General features: G+C 39.2%; 1 protein-coding gene across 1 annotated transcript in view; it reads right to left on the bottom strand.

The window, feature by feature from the left end:
- The window catches only part of grin2da (glutamate receptor, ionotropic, N-methyl D-aspartate 2D, a), a 259454-nt gene that overhangs the window by 61830 nt on the left and 173983 nt on the right, over nucleotides 1-23641 (bottom strand). Inside the window, exons 7-9 of the mRNA XM_024798509.2 lie at nucleotides 17336-17450; nucleotides 5972-6177; nucleotides 1695-1863 (exon numbers count right to left, since the gene is read on the bottom strand). Coding sequence (XP_024654277.2) covers nucleotides 1695-1863; nucleotides 5972-6177; nucleotides 17336-17450 — 490 coding nt within the window. The remainder of the gene's footprint in view (nucleotides 1-1694; nucleotides 1864-5971; nucleotides 6178-17335; nucleotides 17451-23641) is intronic.

A 23641-nucleotide genomic window follows, 5' to 3' on the forward strand; every position in this document is an offset into this window, starting at 1 on the left:
CACCACCATACAAATGAGACCCAACAAACCACAAAGCATTGCAGTAGTTTGAGGTCGCCCATCAAGGAGGTGCCACGGACTCTGCACTCGCCTGATCTCCATCCCATCGAACGATTACTGGAAAATGTGGAAAGCCAAATAGTCCTGGCAATGCACAAATGTTTTTGGAACGTTGTCAAATGGGATAACATGTTACAAGGTACTGCACAGACTTGTGGAGCTCATGCCAAGTCGAGTAAATGCTTATGCAAAACGACATGCAATCTTCAACCTTAGCCACCAGAAACGTATGACTTTTTCCAAAACTGTCTTCATTTGTATGAAATAAAACTGCCCTCACAAAGTCCACACACACAAATACACATAGACTGTGATAATTTGCATTCCCATGTTTAACTCCATGTTAAACCAACTTCATTAATCCAGCCGCCGCAGGGGGGACTGGCATCACAGAAACACCATGGTATCTGCCAAGACACACATGGTCATGTACAAGCAATCTCACAGTCTGCATTGTCCCTCTCTCTCTCTCTCTCACACACTCACACTTACACACACACTTCTCCAGCACTAATCTTTCTGACAGACTCCCTCCATATTTCCTCGCTCCGTCTTCGATTCAGGTCCAACCTCTCTCTCAATGGGTCACGTTTTAAAAGGTTTGAAGCAGGATAAAAAGAATTTCACAGGAGCCCTCGAATCAAACCCCCTTTTGTAAACACAACAAAAGAAAGAAAAACAGAGTAGGAAAAATGATAGCAGCACTCTGTACTGGGAAAACGGAGAATTAAAAACATAACTACAATATCTTACTGAGGCACACAAAAAAGGGTCATGGTGTGTTTGTGAGCCGGGCTGCAAAATTTTAGAACACACTCCCAGAGGAAATGCTGTGTGCAAGCTGGATCTTTTTGCTACTGAGCACACATTTTTATAAACTTCCACTTTATCTCTCCCACATGCTGCTATTTGCATTCTGTCAGAGAGTGACAAGAGTTAGATACAAGTTATTTACTTGTGCGTTAAATACAAACACCCTTGAACAGAACATAAATAGCTTTGCTAAGGAAAAGAACTGATGGCAAAAATGTAGTACAAATTTATACTTTTATTTTTTCATGCAAGAGTTAAACAAAACAAAATATTATGCTTTGTTTTAAACAAATAAGGGATCAAATTTATTCATTTCAACAAGGAGAAACCAAGCACACAGCTGTCACTCAGAAAACTCGGGTTCTTATGCTTATGAAACAACATATAAAACTCCTAAATTATCACGATGAAGATTATTGACTCAGTATCATGCCTACTATTACAGGTAGCAGTGTGGTCCTAACCTGAATAAGAGACTGGACAAATGAGTGGATAAATGCATAGATGGGCCAGCCTATTCTAGTGTCTATCACTGTGTAATTTTAGTCAACACCCTGTAATCAGAAGCATGTCATCTATATGCTGGTTGAGTCAGTCCTCTGCTTAGACCATAAAAACCTCGGTGTCTCCTAAATGTAGAGATGTTTACAACAGCAGTGCCTGTTTCCTGTTGTCCTGCTAGGCTGGCTCCACCTTTTACACAGATGTCGAACCAACATTGTGAAAAGATCTCCTGCCGACTTAACGGCAGCGCAACATTGCCCACATCCCCCCTGGTCCTACAAATAACAGGCAGCATACAAGAGGTTTCGAAGGCTTACCTCTCCTACCATGCCGTTCCACTCCCCGTCAATGTTTTTCCCATGCCTCCCATTTGTCACCAGGTAAAGGTCATAGGTGAAGCCTACAATCTTGGCGAGGCGCTTTAGTACATCGATGCAGAACCCTTTACAGCAGTGCTTCATGGGTCTAACACCATCCACCACCAAACTGAGGAGATGATGAGAGAAAGGTGACATAGTTAAAACACTCTCTTAAAAACATGTAAGTTTGTTTTTCAGGTCACTTTGATCTAAACAAGGTTCTTTTCTGTTAAAGAAAATGAAAGAAGTGAGGTTCTTGGGGAGTGAGAAAATGAGCATATGTTCTCCCCCTGAGGTGCTCATAACGGAGGAAGAACTAAAAGCTGAGGAAGGCGAGGAAGGTGTGAATTATTATCGAGGGACTGTGAGTGGATCGATACTGACAGTTTGGCTGTTGTGTAAGGGGAAGCAACGCTTGACAGGTCAGACAGTTCAGGAGGAAAAAGTGTTGCGTTATTAAAATGGAAATAAACTCATTTTTTCTAATTTAAGGAAACAAATTTCCTGCAAAGACCTTCAAATGTCTCCCTTCTCCCTTGCTTCATACAGCAAACACTTTACCAAAGCACCATGCACATCTATATGGACATATGGGAATCCAAGTACATTTAGATGACTATCAGTCAAGTGGCTTCTGTGCCCTCCATCAGCTCTTTACAGCTCGTGGCCATTTGATGGTCCTTCAGTCACTTAGCTATGGCCCCCTCTTGGCTCTGTTCTCTAACAATGCAGAATGTGCATTTGGCAGTCTTAACTGACAAAACAAGGTCAAACCCACAAGATTGAAATATTTAACTCCTCTTTACGTTTGTATAGATTATAACATTATTATTAAAGAAACTGTTAAAATATGTTTGTGAAATCTAAATGGTTTTGTTTGTTTATTTTTTTAGAAAGTCAGTATTTGGTATGATTGTCTTTACTCTTCAACTCTTCCTGAGCTCTTTTAGGCAAACTTTCACATAATTGCTTTGTTCAGGAATTGTTCTTCAGGCTTCTGGAAGGACATTTAAAGCTCTTCTTTGGACACTGCTAATGTTTGTCCTGTTATCTGTCAAAATGACCCTACATTGCTTCAATAACGTTGAGATCCAGGCTCTAGGGCAGGGATGTCCACCTCCAGGCCTCGAGGGCCAGTGTCCTGCAGGTTTTAGACATCACCCTGGGTCAACAGACCTGAATCAAATGATTAGTTCATTACAGGCCTCTGGAGAACTTCAAGACATGTTGAGGAGGTCATTTAGCCATTTAAATCAGCTGTGTTGGATCAAGCACACATCTAAAACCTGCAGGACACCGGCCCTTGAGGCCTGGAGGTGGACATCCCTGCTCTAGGGAGACCATTCAATGGCTCATAGTGTGTGTTTTTCTATACAGGTATGTGTTTGAAGCACTGGCAGTCATTTTGGCATCATCGTCATACTGAAAAATCAAGCTGTGGCCAATCAGATGCCTTCCAGATGGCCCTGCATGGCGGATCAAAATCTGCTGGCACTTTTCTGCATTTATAACTCCATCAATTTTTACAAGATCCCCAAAACCACTGACTGAAATGTAGCTCCAAACTATAATTGAGCCTCCGTGTGTTTTGATCTTGGCTGTAGACACTCAGAGTTGTATCTCTCTCCTAACTTCCTCCAAAACAAATTGACAATTTGAACTGAAACTTTTTTTGTCAGTAATTTTGTGTCAGCATTCCTCACCCTTGCTTATGAATGGCTTCTTGACAATCACCCTTCCATTTCTGATTAGGCTACTATGTGAATCATGTCGAGATGCATTTCTTAGGTCCTGTCTCAGATCTTTGTTGAATCTTTCTTCCCTATTTCTTAAACACATGACATTCAGGCACTGTTCATCTGCTGTATATTTTCTGTGCTGTGTGATTCATTGGTCAGTGTTCCTCTGGTCAAGTACAATGACTGAATATCTACAGTTCTGTTGCTCAAGATCCTTTTACAGTACAGTTCATTTTTTGTGCATGTTATTTTTCAAGGCATTTTACAGGAGCGATGTGACACTGAAAAAGGACAAGTAACGTGTTGAGAAAAATACAGTTGCATTTTAGTGCCTGCTTGTGCTCAGGTATTTTTTGTGTGTTTATTTTAAAAACTGAGCAAACAACCGTGACCTTGGTGGTGATCACAGGAGAAAATAAAAGGAAAAACAACTTCGCAAACACAGTGCAGCAGATCAAGGGTGCTGTGACAGGTGAAGAAAAACGATAGCAAATCAGCCAAACAGAAAATGCTTATATGTGTAATTAAAAAAAGAAAAATGAGAGTAAGAAGCAAGTATAGAAATGCAAATAATGGAAAGTAATAAAAAGAAGTGGGTTGATTAGTAAAGGAGCAAACTTGACTCTCAGCCAAAATAATTGATGGAGGATGAACTTGTTATCTCTCTGTTGGCCAAGTCATATACAGTACTGGCAGGAAGGAAGCTTATCTGGGATAGACAAGGGGTGCAGAACACACACACACACACACACACACACACACAGTTAGAGACATGCCCAATTTCTGCAGGACAAGAAAAGATTAACCTGCCTTTACTTTGCTTCTTCCATCATACTTCTATTAAAAAGCTGTAAGAAATCCATGTTTCTTTCAACACGTTTTAATCTGATGTCAACTAACTTCATACATATACACACACAGATAGAGAGACAGAGACACAAATGTATTTTCTCAAATTCAGCCAAAATAATTCAGCTGTTTTCTATTCTTTAATCTACTGGTCGCAGAAGGTAAGCCTTTCTTTAAACCTTTTTCTGTATGTACACTCCACCTGGAAACGATAACGATGTACTGTCCTGTTCTTTGATGTGTGGCCAGACAGCTCAATTTTACAATGGATTAAGGCAAAGGTCCTTGTGGTTTCAGGATGGTCTTTATCTAACAACTTTTTGAAACTTCTTTCCCACTCTCTACTACCGTTTGCCAGCTGATAAGAGCTCAGAGAAAATAACACAAGGAGAAAACACATATTATGTACTGAAGCACCTCTTGTTGTAACAATCTTGATGTATTTGCTGATAGAAAATTGGGGTATCTAGTCTTCTGTTTTTTTCAGCTTATGGCCAAACAACAGGTCATCTTGCGTTGCCACCTATTTCAAATTGTTACAAAAACATATTGCAACTCTATTTCTATTTGTTTTCATAGCAATTACTTTGTTTTTCATATTTTTGCGTATACCTATGGTGGTTCTTGGAGGTCAAACAAGAACAAGAGCCAGCAAATGGGAAAAAAAACATCAAAAGCTAAAAATAAATAAATAAACGGATAAACAAAAGGACTCAGTAAACACAACAGAAGTGAGTTTGAGGAGAAAATAATATGATGGGGAAAAAACTAACTGCAAACATATATCATCAGTATTATTTGAATTATGCAAAAAGAACAGAATATTCTTGCATTTTTTTTCTCGCTCACAACACCAACAAACATTCTTTGAAGTGCAATCTGTTGCATGTTTCAGCTTCTGCAGCTGTTTTGTGATGCTGTTGTCTTTTTAACTTCTATTTTTTGTATGCTTTTGCAATATTTTCCTATTTGCTGATGTTGTTGTAAGTTGCAGTGCACCTGACGTCTCAGGGCCACCGTACATCCCATATATGATCTCTCTCTGTGAGCCAAATCAAAGGTTTCACCCCTGCAGTGATGAAGACAGACGTGCACATTTTCAGGCTAAAGATGGATTTTTGGATGCTATGAATAACCATTTAATTTGTGGAGTTTTTAGAAGTGTTTTTTAGTTGTGTTTATTGTTTAGAAGATTGCTTTTCTGTACATAAATCATATGAACTAAAATACCATCTCAACCAGTTTTTATACATGCATGAAACCCAAACATTTTGACATTACCAGCTAGAGCAGCGTATGAGAATGTAAATGACAGATTGTACATGAAATGGTGTTTAACTGAGCAATTATGCATGTCTTGTTCATACCCATGAGAGAACAGCACATTACATTTTTTAACAAAATCACAGTGATCTGATGTTTCCTCATTCCTAGCTACCAGTAGGAAAACTGAGCCCAGAGTCGTATGTATTCCCTCTACTTGTGAGGAATGGCAATTCCAAATGTTCTCCTGATCTCATGTGGAGTTGATGTGTGGAAACAGCTAGACACTTGAATAATTGAATATTTTTTTGCAATGCAATGAATGGATTATTTGATGTTTTCACTTCTCTGTTCGTCCATCCAGGGGTGGTGGCTGTGAATTACCTGGAGTTAACGGGCATGCGGCAGGGTACAGAGTCCCGGATGCAGGAGCCAGTGCCTGGGTCAGCAGGTTCCACTATGACAAAGGGCCTCTCCTCCAATGTGACCACTCGAAGATGTTGGGAGTCATCCAGGGGCTTCAAGAAAGAGCCATAGCGAGACCAGGGGTGATACCGTAGTCGCAGGTGTCCATTCTCCCACCAGCCAACCTGTAGAGCATTCAAACCCACAATCAGCTAATTTCAGGACATGTAGCTGCAAACATCTGGTCACTTCTATATTTGTATGTTGGTTTAAAATATAGTGCAATATAATTAGAAAATGTTTAAGTTCCTTGTTCACGTCATCTCTAAGACTGAGACTGGGTGCCTTATGTTGAAAACTCATTTCAAGCAGCTGGTATAGAATAGAATAGAATAGAATAGAATAGCCTTTATTGTCATTGTACAGAGTACAACGAAATTGGAGTGCCACTCCCTTGGTGCAAGTTTCAATAATAAATATAAATGTAAAATATAAAAAGTACAAAAAAAACAATCGTAAGTACTCAAACAATAGTATGTACAATATATACAGGATAGCAGCATTAATATAATGACAGTATGAATAGCAGCATAATATAATGACAGTGACGGTATGGAATAGGTTCAATTGTTTTTGTGCTTATTTACTACGGTGATAGCTCTGGGAAAGAAGCTATCCCTGAATCTGTTTGTCCTGGTTTTATGTGACCTGTACCGTCGGCCTGACGGTAATAGTTCAAACAGTTGGTTGCTGGGGTGAGAGTGGTCCTTGATGATATTGCCAGCTCTGCTGAGGTACCGAAAGTTTGCAGTGACCTCCAGGCTGGGCAGAGAGCAGCCAGTGATCTTCTGGGCTGTGTTGATGACCCTCTGCAGTACTTTCCTGTCTGCAGCTGAGCACCCTGCATACCATGTTGTTATGCCGTACGTTAGGATGCTCTCTATGGTGGCTCTGTAAAATGTCACCAGCAGCCTCTCCTCCAGGTTGTTCCTCCTGAGCACTCTCAGAAAGTGGAGACGCTGCTGGGCCTTTTTAACCACCGCTGTAGTATTTGCAGTCCAGGAGAGGTCATCAGATATCTGCACGCCCAGAAACCTCATGGAGTGTACCCTCTCCACACAGCTCCCGTGAATGTAAAGTGGGGCCGGGTCTGCTCTGCCCTTCCTGAAGTCCAAGAGGAGTTCTTTAGTTTTCGTGGTGTTCAGTTGGAGGTTGTTAACTGAACACCACTCAGTCAGTCTGTTGACCTCATCTCTGTAGTCCGACTCATCCCCCCTTGAGATGAGTCCAACCACTGTGGTGTCATCCGCGAACTTTATGATGGTGTTTGAGAGATGGGTAGGGGAGCAGTCGGATGTGTAGAGCGAAAACAGGAGGGGACTCAAAACACATCCTTGTGGAGATCCGGTGCTGAGTGTGATGGTGCTGGACCGGTGGGGGCCGAGTCTGACAGACTGTGGTCTATTTGTCAGGAAGTCCTTGATCCAGAGGCAGATGGGGGTGGAGAGTCCCAGGTGAGACAGTTTCTGGACCAGGATCTCCGGGATGATATGATTGAATGCTGAGCTGAAGTCCAGAAAGAGCATTCTCACATAGCTTCCTCGGTGCTCCAGGTGACTCAGCGCAGTGTGGAGCGCTATGGTGATAGCGTCCTCGGTGGAACGATTTGTCCTGTAGGCAAATTGGTGGGGGTCCAGAGTGGGAGGCAGACCGGCCCTGATGTGCTGACAGACCAGTCTCTCAAAGCACTTCATCACTACAGGCGTAAGTATAAAGACGCTGCTACAGCTAATGACAAAAACTGAGAGTTCAAGCTTGGACTGATTGAGAAAAGCTTTGCCTTCCAGGTTTGCTCCTTCTTTGCCAGCATTAGTGCTGACCCCGCATCAAATGAGCCTCTTCATCTCATGCTTTATTTTACCACAGTGTCTCTGGTAAACAAGAACCAATGTTAATCCCACTTTTCCACAGTTTTTCCTTTTGCCTTGTATATTCGCACATACATGGAAACTGAGCGTCAGCTGAAGGTTGAGGAGGCCGACAGAACATCATATTCAAAAAGAAGAGCTTCTCAAACCAGACACCCTGCTTACACCGTTTACTTTCTCAGATCCCATCTCTAAAGATTATTGTGTAGTTCAAATAGAGCTGGAAACACAGGTCATCTATGACAAAATGCAACCATTTCTGACTTTGTGTGAATGACACAGTAAAGTCTGTTTTAAAAATCAGGGCATGTCCGATGTATTATATTTCCCTCCAGTCTTTGGATGCACAAAGTAGCTATTCAGAAGTAGCTAGTGCTTATCTGCCATTGTTCATATCAGTTGAATAGTGTTTGTATACATTTGTGCTGTCATTATGAACTGAATTTTATAACAGAGTTTGAAACTGTATTCGTGCTACTATCCTGTGTGCATCCATTGTAGGGCTGTGAGATATGACCAAAATCTCATATCCATATAAGAATTCTATCGTCCCAACGATATAAATCACAAAAATGTAACATTTTCTGTAAATTCTGTGACTCTCGGGCAGCTCGACTTGCAGGAAGTGTTTCCAGCTGCGTGTCATGTGGAGTCGAGTGTTTTAACAGATGCATGAAACTATATATTTTTAGACATAAGTTGTAATGGCCGCTGTTTTCTTTGTGAGTATTTATTACACGGCGTGCTGCGGGGAAAAGCCTGTTCTAATGTTTGAGTCTAAGGTTTATTTTTTAGCACCTGGCGGCTCTTTTTTAATTCTCATCCGTAAATAATCTGCTCTTTCACGTGATTCAGTTTATTTTGAAAAGTCTCAACAGGATCTTGAGCTTTATTGTGAAAGGTTTATGTGGAACATAAACAAGCGGACACGCGATGGTGTTTTTGTCGTTGTTGCTAACCACAACACATAAAAACAGGCGCTTGTCCGTCCATAGTGTGGTTATATTAAATATAAGAGAAAGAGAGAACTTCAAAATTAATATAGCCACTACAGTGACCATCAAAACGATGAAAAAATATTGCTGTAAACAGTTTATTTTGTGACACCACGAAACAAACGACAGCATAAAATGAAACGATAGACGTTTTTATATTGTCATCCGATATATATCGTTATATCGAACAGCCCTAATCCATTGAGTGTGTGAGCCCAGTGTCTATATTTTAAATGCAGCATTTCAAATAAAAAATAATATTTCAAATCAGATAATTTATAAACAAAGACAAAGTTAGTTCATTTTGTCAATAACGGGCCTTTTATCACAAACCAAAAATGTTATCTGTGTCTCTGATTTGAATTTCTGTACCCTTTCCATAGAGAAACACTTTTTTTTTTTCTTTTTTATTCTCCTTGGAAGTTTTACAAAAGCTACAGCTTGTATCAATGTCTAAATTGAATTTGCTTTGAAGATAATCTTTAGAAGGATAAATTCTGTGTATTAATTTATAAGAAATATCTTTAATTTTGTTGGTAATTAAAAACTGATTAGGGAGTCTCCAAACTTCGTTCCAGAAAAAAATGGCATATGGTAGCGTGGTTATGGTACTCTGAAATAAAGATCTGATAGATTTATTGTTGTCTTTAGATTGCTTAGAAAAGCAAATCTTGCCAACAAAAGTTTGTATGGGAGATGCCAACGGCCTGTGGAATGAAGTGATATTAGGTTGATTCTTAAACAGCATACAAACCCCTGATGGTATTGAGCCAAATACTTTTGTATAATCATGACGATTTATAGCTAAATTAAACAAAATTCTTCATAGGAGAAAAGCGTACCATTTGAATCAAATAATTGGTTGACTAAAATAATGTTATTCCTAAACCAACTATCTAAGAAGAGAGATTTTCTTTTAAATAAAACATCCTTGTTATTCCAGATATAATAACTGTGTGGACTAAAGTTATGCTTGTAAATAAGAGTCCATGCTAAAAAAAGCTTGGCGATGAAAAGCAGAGATCTTTATAGGGATTTTATCAATATCAAAATTACAAAATTTTAAATTTAAAAAAATAATATTTCAAATCAGATCATTTATAAACAAAGACAAAGTTAGTTCATTTCATCAATAACAGGCCTTTTATCACAAACCAAAAATGTTATCTGTGTCTTTGATTTGAATTTCTGAACCCTTTCCATAGAGAAACACTTGAAAAACCTGCACTTACACCATATCAGTAGTTGGTACATTGCTCCAGCCCTCATTGGGTCCTCTTATATTATGTGCACTTATAACACCATCACATACAGTTGCCATTGTGACTATGCCCTGCTCAACTTCATCGCCTCCTCATCGCTGTTTGAGACACCTTTTTCATAACATAACACTTCAGACATTTCTTCAGACAATGTCTACCAGTCACTGCACCCAAAATGCTTTGCAGGATCGATCATCATACAGAACATTGATTTTCGACCCTTCTCTTGTCAATAATTTGACAATAATCCCACCACTTCTTACAAAGGCTTTTAAAATCAATATTTAGAATATTTGATTTTCTTTATATTTTTACTTCTGCTTACTCTCACACACACAAACACACACAGACACAGCTCATTGTAACACTGCGTGTCTTCTGTTTACTATAAAACAAACCACTGCTGCTGCAGCTGCGAAGATAATACACATCACTATCTGAGCACCTTTTCATTCAAAGACCAAACACTCAAACGCTCAGTGATGAGAGTAGCAATTGCAAAGATTGTTTCAGGCCAACTCACTGTTACAACAGTCGGTTTTTACTAAGTAGCAAAGCACATTCAATTACAAGACTATAAATATTCTTAAAATAAGAGCTGCCTATGAGTTTACATCAATATGAGTAAATATGGCAATAAATAAATGAGGTTTTAGTTCATTTGTGGAAGTTATTTTTGACTCTTTGGTCCTACCATCAGTTTTATTATTGTTTATATTTTTGGTTAAATGGTCACTGTCCTGAATTCTGTTCCTTTTCCAAGTGATCTTTCTCAGTCATGTAAACTTCCAAACTTCTTAAAAAAAAGTCATCTGCTAGCGTTAGTTAAAACCCCTACTCCAATGTTTTAAAGAGGCAGATGTAGATGGATTCTTCACACAAAGACAAAAATCCTTCTAACAAAAACGGTAAGAATACATGCAACCTTTTTTTCAACAGTGGCCTCAAAACCACTATTAAGTGATGTCTGGCTGTATTTTACTCTGCTGGTCTGTTATGTGTGCACAACAGCTGCAAATTGTAGTAATCAAGCTCTCCAAGCAAAACCTCTCATAAAGCTGCAGAGACAATTCTAAAAGCATTATAAATTATGGTGTCAACATCATGAAGCTTGAGTAAAGAGTGATTTAATTATATATATTCTGATACACAGAGATCAAAACAAGACATCAAGATGGGAGCATTCAGTCTCTAGATCCGGCTATAAAAAGTCTGTGTGTATATCTGACTCAAACAGGAGTTGCTGTATTTTAAATTCTCATTAAATATGAAAAAAGGCTTTTGGTAAGAACAGGTAAGTATTGATGAGCAGAGACGTGGAGACTTTTATCAAAGTTCTGAGGCTGTGGCCTTGAGATTTTAAAGGGGAACAATGGCACAAAAAAAATCAGTGAACTCCAAAACTGTAGAGTTGTTGTTGTTTTTAAACTTAGATAAAATCATACCTACATTGCAGCTTTTTTAGTGATGCAATCTAATACATGCATCACCTGTGCTGACATTATCGATCACTGGTTAGTCTAACCAAAATGCTTTAAATGGTTTTCTTATTGTCGCCACACTTAGTCTGCATATTATTTTAATAATTTGCATTCGTTTTTAAAACCTAATTTGATTTTCCTATCCTCTATAGGTGGCTGGGAGTGTACACTGTGTACAAGTCCACTCTGAAAGCCTGGTCTCTCGCAAAGTACCTTCTGAATCACTGTAATCGATCCACATCTCTTATCAAGTCCACAGTGCACTTACATCCCTCTGTGTTGTGAGGTTGTAAAACTCTTATTACACTTTTAAACTCAACTGAAATTGGATTAGGACTTGTGTGGTTTAAGATTATAGGTCTCTTATCAGATTGATTATAAAGGTAGTCATCTTTCTTATTTTATTTGCTCATTGATCCTCTGTAAACTCCAATGTTTACGCTTCTCTCAAAGAACAAACAAATGCAATACGACTTGCTGTAGGTGTTGCATCACATAACAGCCAACTTCATAAAATTTACAGAACAAGATTTTCAAATCCTCATGTGAAATAAGGCTTTGCTGACAGCTGAACATCAAAAATCAACAAGAATCCTTTCATTTCCAGCATCATTTGTATTGGAGTGCACATTCTTACAACAAATTAGACAAAATTATAATCCATTCATCTATTCACTGCCACAGTTCCCCATCACTTAAAACCAACAGAACTGTGTCATCTACAAAAAGCAGAGAAAAGATCCTGAGAGGACTGAACTTTACACCCTTGGCTGCATCTAAAATTTGGCCCTTAAAAAGTATTGACTAGAATCAGTAGCATCCCAGCAGAGTCCAACAAGCAATGTGAACCAAGATCCCTGTTGATGTACACGGTGTCCAGCACATATGGCCTTAAATCACATGATAGGATTATTGTGCTCACATTGACCAGCAGAAAAGTCCAGCAACAAATGATCTCCCTATGAGCATGGAGCATGTTCTGACATGGAGGAGAGAATTAACAGTCACTATTGAGTGACTACAAACAACGCTTCCTGCTCCCACAGACTACAATTTTTTTTAAACTATGCAATGTAGAGATTAGTACCAGCTGACACCCATTTCATATAACTGATATATCATTCTTGAGATTGTGAAGCAAAGCATCATTGTCATCATATGACCCCTCAACTTGAATGTAGGGAATAAACCTCCCAAAATCTATGGGAAACTGGAGGAGTGTCTGAATCCTAATGATGGAAGCATAACTTTAATAACATGATTTGTGAAATATATTACGTGGATGTCTTAGCAGTGGTTTTACTGATGTTTGGATTGCATCATTTTAATGCAGTAAATCGCCCGTTGTGAACCACCTGTATTTTTTATTTAAAGTCTTCTGTGCTTTGCACGTTTCTGGTAAATCTCTGCAGTAATTTTAAGGCCAAAGCCAACACTCGGCATCACAGCAGATTCAGTTCAAATGAGAAATGTTTTATTTTCTTATTTAGTGTTTGTTGATCCGCTGCTGCACTTTACATTGAAAGTATCACCACCTCCTAATGATTATGAAATAAGAGTCTTATACAGACAATACTACACCTTCATTTGTATGTTTGCAAAGTTAAAACCTACTTTGAGAATATATTCTCCTTCAGGTACAAGAATTGAACTGAAAATGATTTAAAAAGCAGCTGAAAAACCTTCATAAAGCCTGGCCTCTCTTATACAAAACACCAGAGAAATTAAGGGTCACACAAGACTTTTGCACAATGTTAAAGAAATTTTAACCATGTAAGCCATGCTTATAAGTCAAATAGAAGTCTGAACAAGTAACAATCCAGCAAACAACAAAATGAAAAATTAAGTTCTAACAGTCTCAGTTATAGCCTCCACATCTTGTTTGAGATCTAAAAGGAAGCCTGTGTGCAACAATATCATTTTCTTTATTTAATATTACTTTTATATTACAGTACTGTGCAAAAGTTTCAGGCAGGTGTGAAAAATGCTGTTAACAAAGAATGCTTTCAGAAATAGAAATGATTGTTTATTGGCCCCAAATGTATTCTGCAGCAGGACAACGACCCCAAACATGCAGCCAAAGTCATTAAGAACAATCTTCAGCATAAAGAAGAACAAGAAGTAATGGAAGTGATGGTATGGCCCCCACAGAGTCCTGATCTCAACATCATCGAGTGTCTCTGGGATTACATGAAGAGACAGAAGGATGTGAGGAAGCCTACATCCACTGTGGTTAGATCTCCAAGATTTGGAACAACCTACCAGCCGAGTTCCTACAAAAACTGTGTGCAAGTGTACCTAGAAGAACTGATGCTGTTTTGAAGGCAAAGGGTGGTCACAGCAAATATTGATTTGATTTACATTTCTCTTTTGTTCATCCACAGCATTTTGTTGACTGATAGAGGTAAAGACCCTACAATAATACTGTGAAAATCTTCTGTAGCTAACATTAGAAATTGTGTTTGTGTCCATGATGAATTTAAACACACTGTTCTTTTATCTCTAATCTCCATTGCATTTCTCATCCTTAAGCTGATAAATGCGCTTTTTCACCCCTAAATGCCAAGTACAATATGTTTGACACCTAGTTAGCATTTCTTTAAATCTGCTGTTTGATGTGGTTGTGGCCTGGTAAACCAAAGATGATGAGCTAAATGCTGAAATCCTCAACACAGTTGGGGTAAACTTCTCTATTGGGGAATTTCTCTACAAAATAACCTGAGCATAAGATATAAAAGAGCAGCACAACGGTGCAACATAACCTCTTATCTTTCAGTTTTTCTGCTTGCTGCAGCCAGTTTTTTTTTTTTTTTTTTTTTTAAATTCTATCTACCCCAAGTGTATGGAAAACTAGTCAGAAGCCTATCTCCTCTGTCAATATTGCAGCCTTCATTCAGCAAAAATTCAATACAGGAAAGGTGAGATGCTTCAGAAAAGGGCTGAAGATTGTACTATGATTCCCACTGATAGAGCAGTACTTCAGTTTGCTGCCTCTTAGCACCAGGCAGAACTATAAATCGTCGCTTTCGTGTAAGGTTAACTATTGCCAGAAGACTGAAGAAATACAGCAGAAATACAGAGCTCAAAAGCAAAGCGAGACCGGGTGAGAAAAGACATAACTAAAAAAGCTGAGACGTTACAAAATAAGTGCCCGTTGTTCAGCAGTCACTAAGCATCGTCAATATTATCACTGATCTGAATCTTGATGTGAGGCTTGTTATCTGCTGCAAAACAATCACCACCATCACCACCACCACCCTCAAACCACACCAACATTAAGTATAACTTTTTTTTTTTAAACCTCAGAGTCCAGCATTGCAGCATTGTCAAGTTAATATGTTTTATCAAGAATGTGGGCAAGTGAAGAAAGAGTCTTAGAGGCCCTCTTAGATCATATATTTGCCATGACACACAGAGAAGAAGTGAAGCTGGTGACAAAAGAATGGCCAAATGAGATTGTACAACTGAATCTCACATCAAACAGAGCAAAACATTTCATTTGTTCTCTCAAATACTTCCACAGTTTCTTACTGTCTCTTTGATATATTGTTCATATTTCATGGTTTAGTTCACTATAATCATATGCTGTATAATCAGCATAATACAACGAGGACCAAATCTTGCAATTGCAGTGTGGCCACCTCTATAAAAGCAGATGTTTTGGCTATTTGCTGATCTTTGCAGGCGTGTATGCCCCAGCAAATACACCCCTAAATCATATTGTACTACGCTCTGAGAAGCCTAAGAATGCTGGCAGCGAGTGCCAGTGGTGCCTCAGCCTCCTATAGTAGATGCACCTATGGTATGAATTTGAAGTTCTAGGTGATTTTCAGAAAAAGTTGACATCTGACCTCGACCTTGAAGTCAAGGCCACTGAGATTTAAAATTTTCTGAAATTTTGAGTCGATATGGTAAAGAATTTCAAAATTCTTGGTGACATCATTCTTCAGTTATTGCATTTACAAGACTTTGAGAAAACCTGACCTCTGACTTTGACCTTTAGGTCCTCAAGGTCACTGAAATTCGATGAAGATTTTTAGCAGATGCACCTATAGTATAAAGTGCAAACTCCTACATCATCTTTTCCTCGAGTTATTGCATTCACAATCTTGGACCTGGGTGACCGCATTGTGCTTTTAAGCCTGCAGGGTAAAAACAGTTACCATCCTAAATGTGAAAGTTCATGAAAGCAACAAAAAACAAAACACTGAATAAGTGTGGCCAGGTTAGAAGGGTTCCCAGGAGTAAAGCATCCAACTTCTAAAAAGAATGCCTTGCAAAGTTGCATCTGCATAACCCACAGGAGTTCTGGAACAATGTCCCTTGGACAGACAAGATCAAAGAGGACATGTTTGGACAAAATGCACAGCGGCACATTTGCAGAAAACAAAATATAGCTCAAACACTTCATACTAATTACCAAAAGTGATGGTCGGGGGGGGGGGTAATTTGGGCTTTTGCAGCCACAGGAACTGGGCACCTTGCTGTCACTGTCACAAACTCCTCTGTACATCAAAGTATTCTAGAGTCAAATGTGAGGCCATCTGTCTGACAGCTAAAGCTTGGCCAAAAGTGGGTTATGCAAAAGGACAAAGATCCCAAGCACAACTCAAATCTACAACTGAATGGCGGAAAAGACAATAATTAGAGTTTTGAGTGACTCGACCAAAATTTTAGTTTATGAACCAAAATTCATAAACTGAAGCAACATGAGAAACAGAAGTGTTGCTGTGAGAGACATTAACATAAACAATCATGTGATTGAAATTTCCTTTGAAATTTACAGTCTTGGCAGATTTGTTCAAAACAATATTTCCTTACTGTTAAAAATAATTTGCAAAAATACTTGATTCTAATATTATTTTAGTTTGCATACTATAATTTGCTGTAAAAATATCAGTACTTCTTGTTCCTCAAAGACATATATATTTGCAGTATTTTGTGTTATCTTCTCTTTAAATGCTCCTTAAATCATTTTAAATCATTTTAAATGTCCAGACCAACTTTTAGGTCAGTGTTGAGCGACTGTAGACAGGTAACACACTACAGCAATGAGGGACTTACTGTGATGCTATGCAGTTAAAACAATGTGCTTGTGTGTGTGTGTGTGTGTGTGTGTGTGTGTGTGTGTGTGTGTGTGTGTGTGTGTGTGTGTGTGTGTGTTTTTCTTTAAAATTTTGATTTTTTTTCCCTTTCAGGTTTTCATTCTCAAAATTAGGGAGACCTTGAGTCTGCTACTTGCCAGTAAACATATTGAGTCTTAAAAGGTCAGGAGCAAATGGAACAGGGTGGGAAGAACAAAAAGGTTTACTTATTTCTTCAGGTCGAAGGAAAGCTTGAGGAATTTAAAGTACCCACAGAGGGAAGACCTTGGATTTAGTACTATTACTGTACAACTGCTCCTGATGGCAAAGATATTGGACTGTGCATTAGCACCTACTAACAAGGCTGAAAAACACAGACAGGAGTAGAAGGATGGAAAGGAGGGGGCCTAGGGGAGATCTAATATTGGAGAGAGGAAAGGAGGAAGAAGAGATGAGCTTCAGGCAGAGAGAGCATAAAAGGTGAAATTGAGCAGTGATGAGTTAGCATGTTTGATGGTGTGTGAAATTGTGGTTAGCCTATCTAGTTGCTACGTTTGGGTAATTAGTGCCAATTTACACAGATATGTACTGACCTCCTCCCAGCCTCTCCCGTTGGAATAGGAGATAACATCAAGCAGCGGTTTGGATAAGTAGCCATCACTGTTGAAAGAGTAGTCCCGTCCACCTATGGATATATTGGTGAAGTACCTGCAACAGAGATTGGAGAGCAGATAAGTTCTTTTTTCTTTAATCTATATACCTCAAATATGAAATCAATCAATTTGAGTGGAATAGAAAATGGGAATGATGATATGTTTCTGCTGTTTTTAAGGCATTAATTTGTTATTAATTTGTCTCATTTAATTTGCAACAAAATTCTTTGTTTCCAGAAAAGCGTCTGTTTTGCCAACTTATTTTTCACTGATGGATTTCCATGATGTCTACTGAGTGCATCCATGAACCCACAGCATTAAGCTCTCCTCACTTCTACTCTATTCTTATCCTTGTTATCCTGTGTCTAATGCAAAAGTTCTAGGAAATCTGCAACACACAATTTTCAACCTTATTACTTCTTATAGAAATTAAAAATAGCAGAAACATTGAGCAATTTCTGCTTCTTTTTATTAGAAAGAAATAAAGAAGCAAAAGGAAAAAGAAAAAGTCCAGAAACAAGAATCAAGTAATCAGAGCTGTGAAGGTAGGGCTGAGACCTGCACTGCAGGGAACAAACATCAGGGATTCTGTGCTAAAGACAAAAACACATTTCTAAGAGGAAATGACATTGTTGAGGAGCTGAGACCATGAGGTGAAGCAAAGACAAGATGGGGTGAGACTAGGAGGGGGACGCAAGATAAAGCAGTAAATTCGCTAAAATGTTTCCCCGACTTCAACTACAACAGCGGGAGGCTTGCAGAAGAACAATATGAGTGTAAGCCATGAAGGTCTTGAGCGCACTTTTAATACTTGAAAAGAAGCAAGTAGCATTGGTGCAAAACAGATAGTGAGAGAGAAAGAGAAGGCTTTGCCTTTGATGTTTTGTAATGAAACATCTACCCTAAAAGCACCTGGAAAAGAGCACATCAAAGCATCCTAATGAAGCCTGCATGTTCCCAAAAACAAGCAATCTCACTGAAAGAAAGCCTTAACAACTCAAGTAACCCTTAATCAACAGTAATCAGTCGTGGAAACACAAAAAATACACTGCAGAAACAAGATGAAAAAGTGATATACCGTAGTAACTAAACTGTTAGCAGCCCAACATCTGACTATACTGAAAAGAATTCAATTGAATTTGGTGAATTTGATTAATATGAATTCAGATGTTTGCAGGCCCATTGCCACAGGTGGATAAAATCAGTCTACCTCTGCAAACATTTATGAAAGATTTGGTTGTTCTAAAGAGCTCACTGAATTTCAGCATGGGACTGTAATTAGATACCAACAGTGCAAAGAGTGGTATTATTACAAAGTGGAAGCACTTTGAAACCACAGCATCTCAGCCACAAAGTGTTGGACAACATCAAGTTAAAGAGTGAGGCTGCTGAGTGCTGAGGTGGAAACGACATGTTGACTCAGTATTTGCAGAGCTCTAAAGCACCTCTGGTGTTAACGCCAAAGGTGTTAACACCAGAGGGAGCTTCATGGCATGGGTTTCCAATGCAGCCACAGAACCTGGGCACCTTGCAGTCAATGCGTCAATCATGAAATCTCTGTATACCAAAGTATTCTAGAGTTAAATGTCCGACAGCTAAAGCTTGGCTGAAAAAAGTTTATGCAACAGAAGAACAATCCCGTGCACACCAGAATGGTTGACAAAGAAAGGAACCAAGGTAATGCAATTGTGCGAAGTCCAGACTTCAACCGGATTCAAATGTTGTGATGAGAACTTGCAAGTGACAGCAAACCTTGAACTGAACCACCCTTGTTATGATGAGTGGATCAAAACTCTTCCACAGTGATTTAAAAAGAGTGATAAAGTCATCTAGAAAATGATTACTTCAAGTTATTGCTGATAAAGATGGTTCCACAAGCAAGGGAATTATTGAGTGTACTACAGTTACAATGGCCACTGTCTTTGGACTGTGGGAGGAGCTGGAGGACCCAAAGAAAGCACATGAAAACTCCAAACAGAAAGGCCTGAGCTGACCAGAATCCTTGAAACTTCTTGATGTGAAGTTAAAGTGCCAACACTGCATGACCTTGCAAGTAAGTTTGTTGAAAACACTTCAAACTTCTCATGTTTTTGACATAGTCATCATTACCTTTTTTTTTTGACATGTAACTGCAACTCAAATGCACAATCTACTCCAAATATACTCCAGTCAGAAACTCTAAGATCAGAATAATTATTGAAGAGATACCTGTAAATAATAAAACAAGCATCAACCCACTTTTTTCAGCACCAGTTATCGTAATAAACTGAATAATGCCAAATCTACTGCAAATTGTTTCACATTCTGAATATTCAGAAGAATTCATTTAATGGATATTAACTTCAGCAGCCAAAACAGTGAGAACACCTTCGGCACATCAGCTACAGATGTAACCTCGTAGACCACGCACCTCTGATGGCATTTTTACAAAAAGAAGCCACTTGTGTATGTGCCTCTGAATTCATGAGTACCTATTTCATGACTGGAAAGTGTTTGACTTTCCTGAAAATGGAAGGCTTCTAACCCGCTGCTGTGCCCACAAGCAGCTGATGTTGCCTGACATCTGGCAGGTCCCCGAGGTCGTCAGTATTTCTGTTTCACCTGCTTTTACACCTGAGAAAAAGTCTGCCTCGAGGCTCGCAGTGGCACGATAAAGAAATGTCTCGATCCCTTCTGCCAGGTAAAGCTGGATTGCAGCTGAGTGTAGGCTACAATGTCACACCTCCCACCCTCACCTCCCTTTTTTTTTTCCTTTTACTTCCACTATCCTTTTATCCTTTACTTTGCCTCTGCTTCTTACTTCCACCCTACCATCTCAAATTCTCTTGATCTCCCCCCCCCCACACACACACACACGGTACAGTACAGCGCAGAGATGCAGGGTACCAGCAGTGACAGCAGCAAGAAAGTCTGGAAGAGCAGCAGGAGCTGGAGGAGGTTGAGAGAGAGCATGAGAAATAAAGATAAGGTGGAAGGGAAAAAAAGAACATCTTGGAAACTGTGACTAGGATAAAAGTAAGAGACAGAGAGAAAGAAGAGTGCAACAGAAGAGGGAGACAGATGCAGACAGCGAGAGTGTACGCAATACAGAGAATAAGACAAAGAGGGCTGCGTGGCACAGAAACATGATTCACTGAAGTGCTTCACTGAGAATGGGTACCAGCAAATAGGTCTGCTACCGGCAGTGCTGGGGAGTAACGGAATACATGTACCGCCGTTACGTATTTAGAATACAAAATATGAGTAACTGTATTCCGTTACAGTTACCGTTTAAAAAGGTGGTATTCAGAATACAGTTACTTTGTTGAAATAAATGGATTACACTGCGGTACTTTCCTGTTTCATATTGTCGCGGGTCAGGACTGTTTGGGTTTTGTTTGACAGCTACGTTCTGTTGTTCCAGGTGGCAGCGTTACGGTTGCCATGGTTACAGGGCGACGCTCTCTCTCTTTCTGCGACTGTGTGTTTCCTGGGTGAGAGAGCGCCTTTTCGTTGTTGTTGTTGTTGTTGTGCTAAGCTAACAGGCAGAATGCTACAAGCATATGTCACAGTACGGCTGTGTGCAGGCAAGAGTAGGACCCAAACGCAAACTCACAGAGTCAAAAGTTAAACTCAAAAAACACAGCTTTATTGCTGGCGTGGAGTGGGACACGAAAAACAATACAAAATAAACTAAACTGGGAAAAACTAAAGCACAAGGAGCCACAGGGAAAAATCACACAGCTATGATGGAGGACGCAACACTGACAAAGAGAAACATGGGGCTTAAATACACTGAGGGATAACGAGGGGGAATGAGCCACAGGAGGAGAGCACAGCTGAGAGTAATTAAGCAGGACGAGGCAAGGGAAGCAAAACTAGAAACATTAACATAGAACAGACTGTGAAAGTAAAACAGGAAACACACTGACGGAACTCAAGACATGTGGACTTAACAGACTGGGGGAGACAGAACATAGGGATCTGAAACATGGAACAGAAAGGCACAGTAGATCAACATGAACATAACAACGCCACAGGGGAAGAGTAAAACTGAACACGATGAACACAGAAACACCAGACCTCTTCACAATAAAACAGGAAACATAATGAGACGTAGACATGACAACCCAAACTTCACAATGTAAGACACAGACATGAAACACATGAAAAGCAGGGGAGATTTACCATAGTTGGAAACACGAGGGGGAAATAATAAGAACTAGAAACACTTAAGCATGATAACAAATGAACTTAGGAACCTGAAGGGCTTACATAAACTAAAACATCAAAATGAACTAAAACTCAAAACACTGGGTCATAAGACCCAGGATCGTGACAGCATAGCTCTAAAGAATGTAGCATCATGGGCAGTATAGTCCGTGTTGCAGGGAGAATGGACTGCCATACACGTTATGTGTCTGTGAGCGCGAGGAGGGAGAAAAAGGCGAGTGGAAAGGTGCGAGTTGTCGTCGAGGAAAAACGGGAGCTGGAAGCATGTAAATATAATAATAACCACTGCAGCCAAGAAGAGTGCCTGACGAGCCCAGTTGTAAGTACGCTATTAAGACTCGACTGTACACAGTGTTCGTGTTTTCCTCCGAAAACAATAAGTTCCGTTGGAGCAGTCTTTCAACGCCTCTCTCTGTCCCTCGCAAGAAAAGTTGACCCACACAACAAAGTAAAGCTATTTTTCGGCTATGAGCCGACAGGGACCCCGCCGTATTAGTCAGAGGTCCCTTTACTACAGTTCGGAGTTGCGGACCTTCAGTAACAGTAATAAATCACACAGCAATAGTACATTCACGTTGTTGTAAAAAGCACGATAATATATTAAGTAATCCAAAGTATTCAGAATACGTTACTCTCATTGAGTAACGTAACGGAATACGTTACAGAATACATTTTGGGGCATGTATTCTGTATTCTGTAACGGAATACATTTTAAAAGTAACCTTCCCAACACTGGCTACCGGTATGAACCAGCAGCTGCTACAGGAAAAATCCAAAAGATGAGTTTAAGAAGCTCTTGAACCCGCAATGTAAATTTAACAACCAATCCTCTCCCCAACAATGTCAAATCAAAGGAATAGTTAATAGCATAATAGTTCGTTATTTTTACTTTTCAAGGCAGAGATAAGATGTAACGAGTCACCTTTCAGTAAGTGCAAGGTTTCATCTCAATGGTTTATTCTGTTATACCCCTTACAAGATCGCTGTTGAATGTGTGACGTCTTAAATGGAAAGCTTTGGTTTTGTTTGTGTTTTCTGTCCTGTGGGTTCCACTTGTCAATCAGACGAGCCGCGAGTTCCTTTTCTGTGAATGTTTGTGTACTGAGCTGCCAGCGCTCATGCTAACTGCCCAGATCTTCCTCTACATGTACCAAAGAAACATCTGCTAAAGCCTCAGGGAACACCTTTGTTAAAAATAAAACATAATTAAACATTTTTGTCACAGTTTTGTTTTTTTCACCTTCTGATGTCACTCCTCATACAAGTATTTGAAATTTAAAAGAAATCACTTGATTTATTCGTCGTCGTCGTCGTCGTCGTCGTCGTCGTCGTTGTTGTTGTTGTTGTCATTTTCAATCAGGGTAGGTCACTGGTAACTGCTAACTTTACTTTGCACACTGTTAAGCATGAATATCCCAATACCCCCTTCTTCTTATTCTTATTATATTCTTATATTATCTTATATTCTTATATTATTATTATGGTTGTATAAATGTTGAATGTTAAAATTCATCATACAATTTGTAAAAAATAAATAAATAGTGTTCTCTCTTCTGTCATATCTCTAGCCATCTGATAAGATAAATTATGGATTTATATCTGTGGATTTGGTTTGATAGTGGTTAATGGGACTGACATGGAAGTCTGATGGAATATATATTTTGGTTCACCTTATTTATGTAGTTTTACACTTTATTCATATTTGCAAATTTCTGTTAAAAAAGGGGTGTAAATATCCATCTTATTTTCATAAGCTAGCTAGAGACACAGTGACCACCCAGTGACACAAATTTTTATCTGTCAAGGAAGCTTGTGTAGGAGCAGTTCATTGCAGCTTGATCCATAAAACACCTACACAGCTTTGTTAGTGTCTTCTACATGTTCTTTTTCACTGCTGTAGTAGCCATTTCTTAATGTTTTGCCAACTTCCCTTTATTCACTAGGAGGTCTTTAGCTATTAAAAGTCATCAGATATACATATTTTTTAGATTCAATATGTTTTAAAAGTGAATGCAAATAAGTTTTAGTAAATAT

Source organism: Maylandia zebra, linkage group LG22 (genome assembly GCF_041146795.1).
Source record: "Maylandia zebra isolate NMK-2024a linkage group LG22, Mzebra_GT3a, whole genome shotgun sequence".
In the NCBI taxonomy this organism is placed as follows: Eukaryota; Metazoa; Chordata; class Actinopteri; order Cichliformes; family Cichlidae; genus Maylandia; species Maylandia zebra.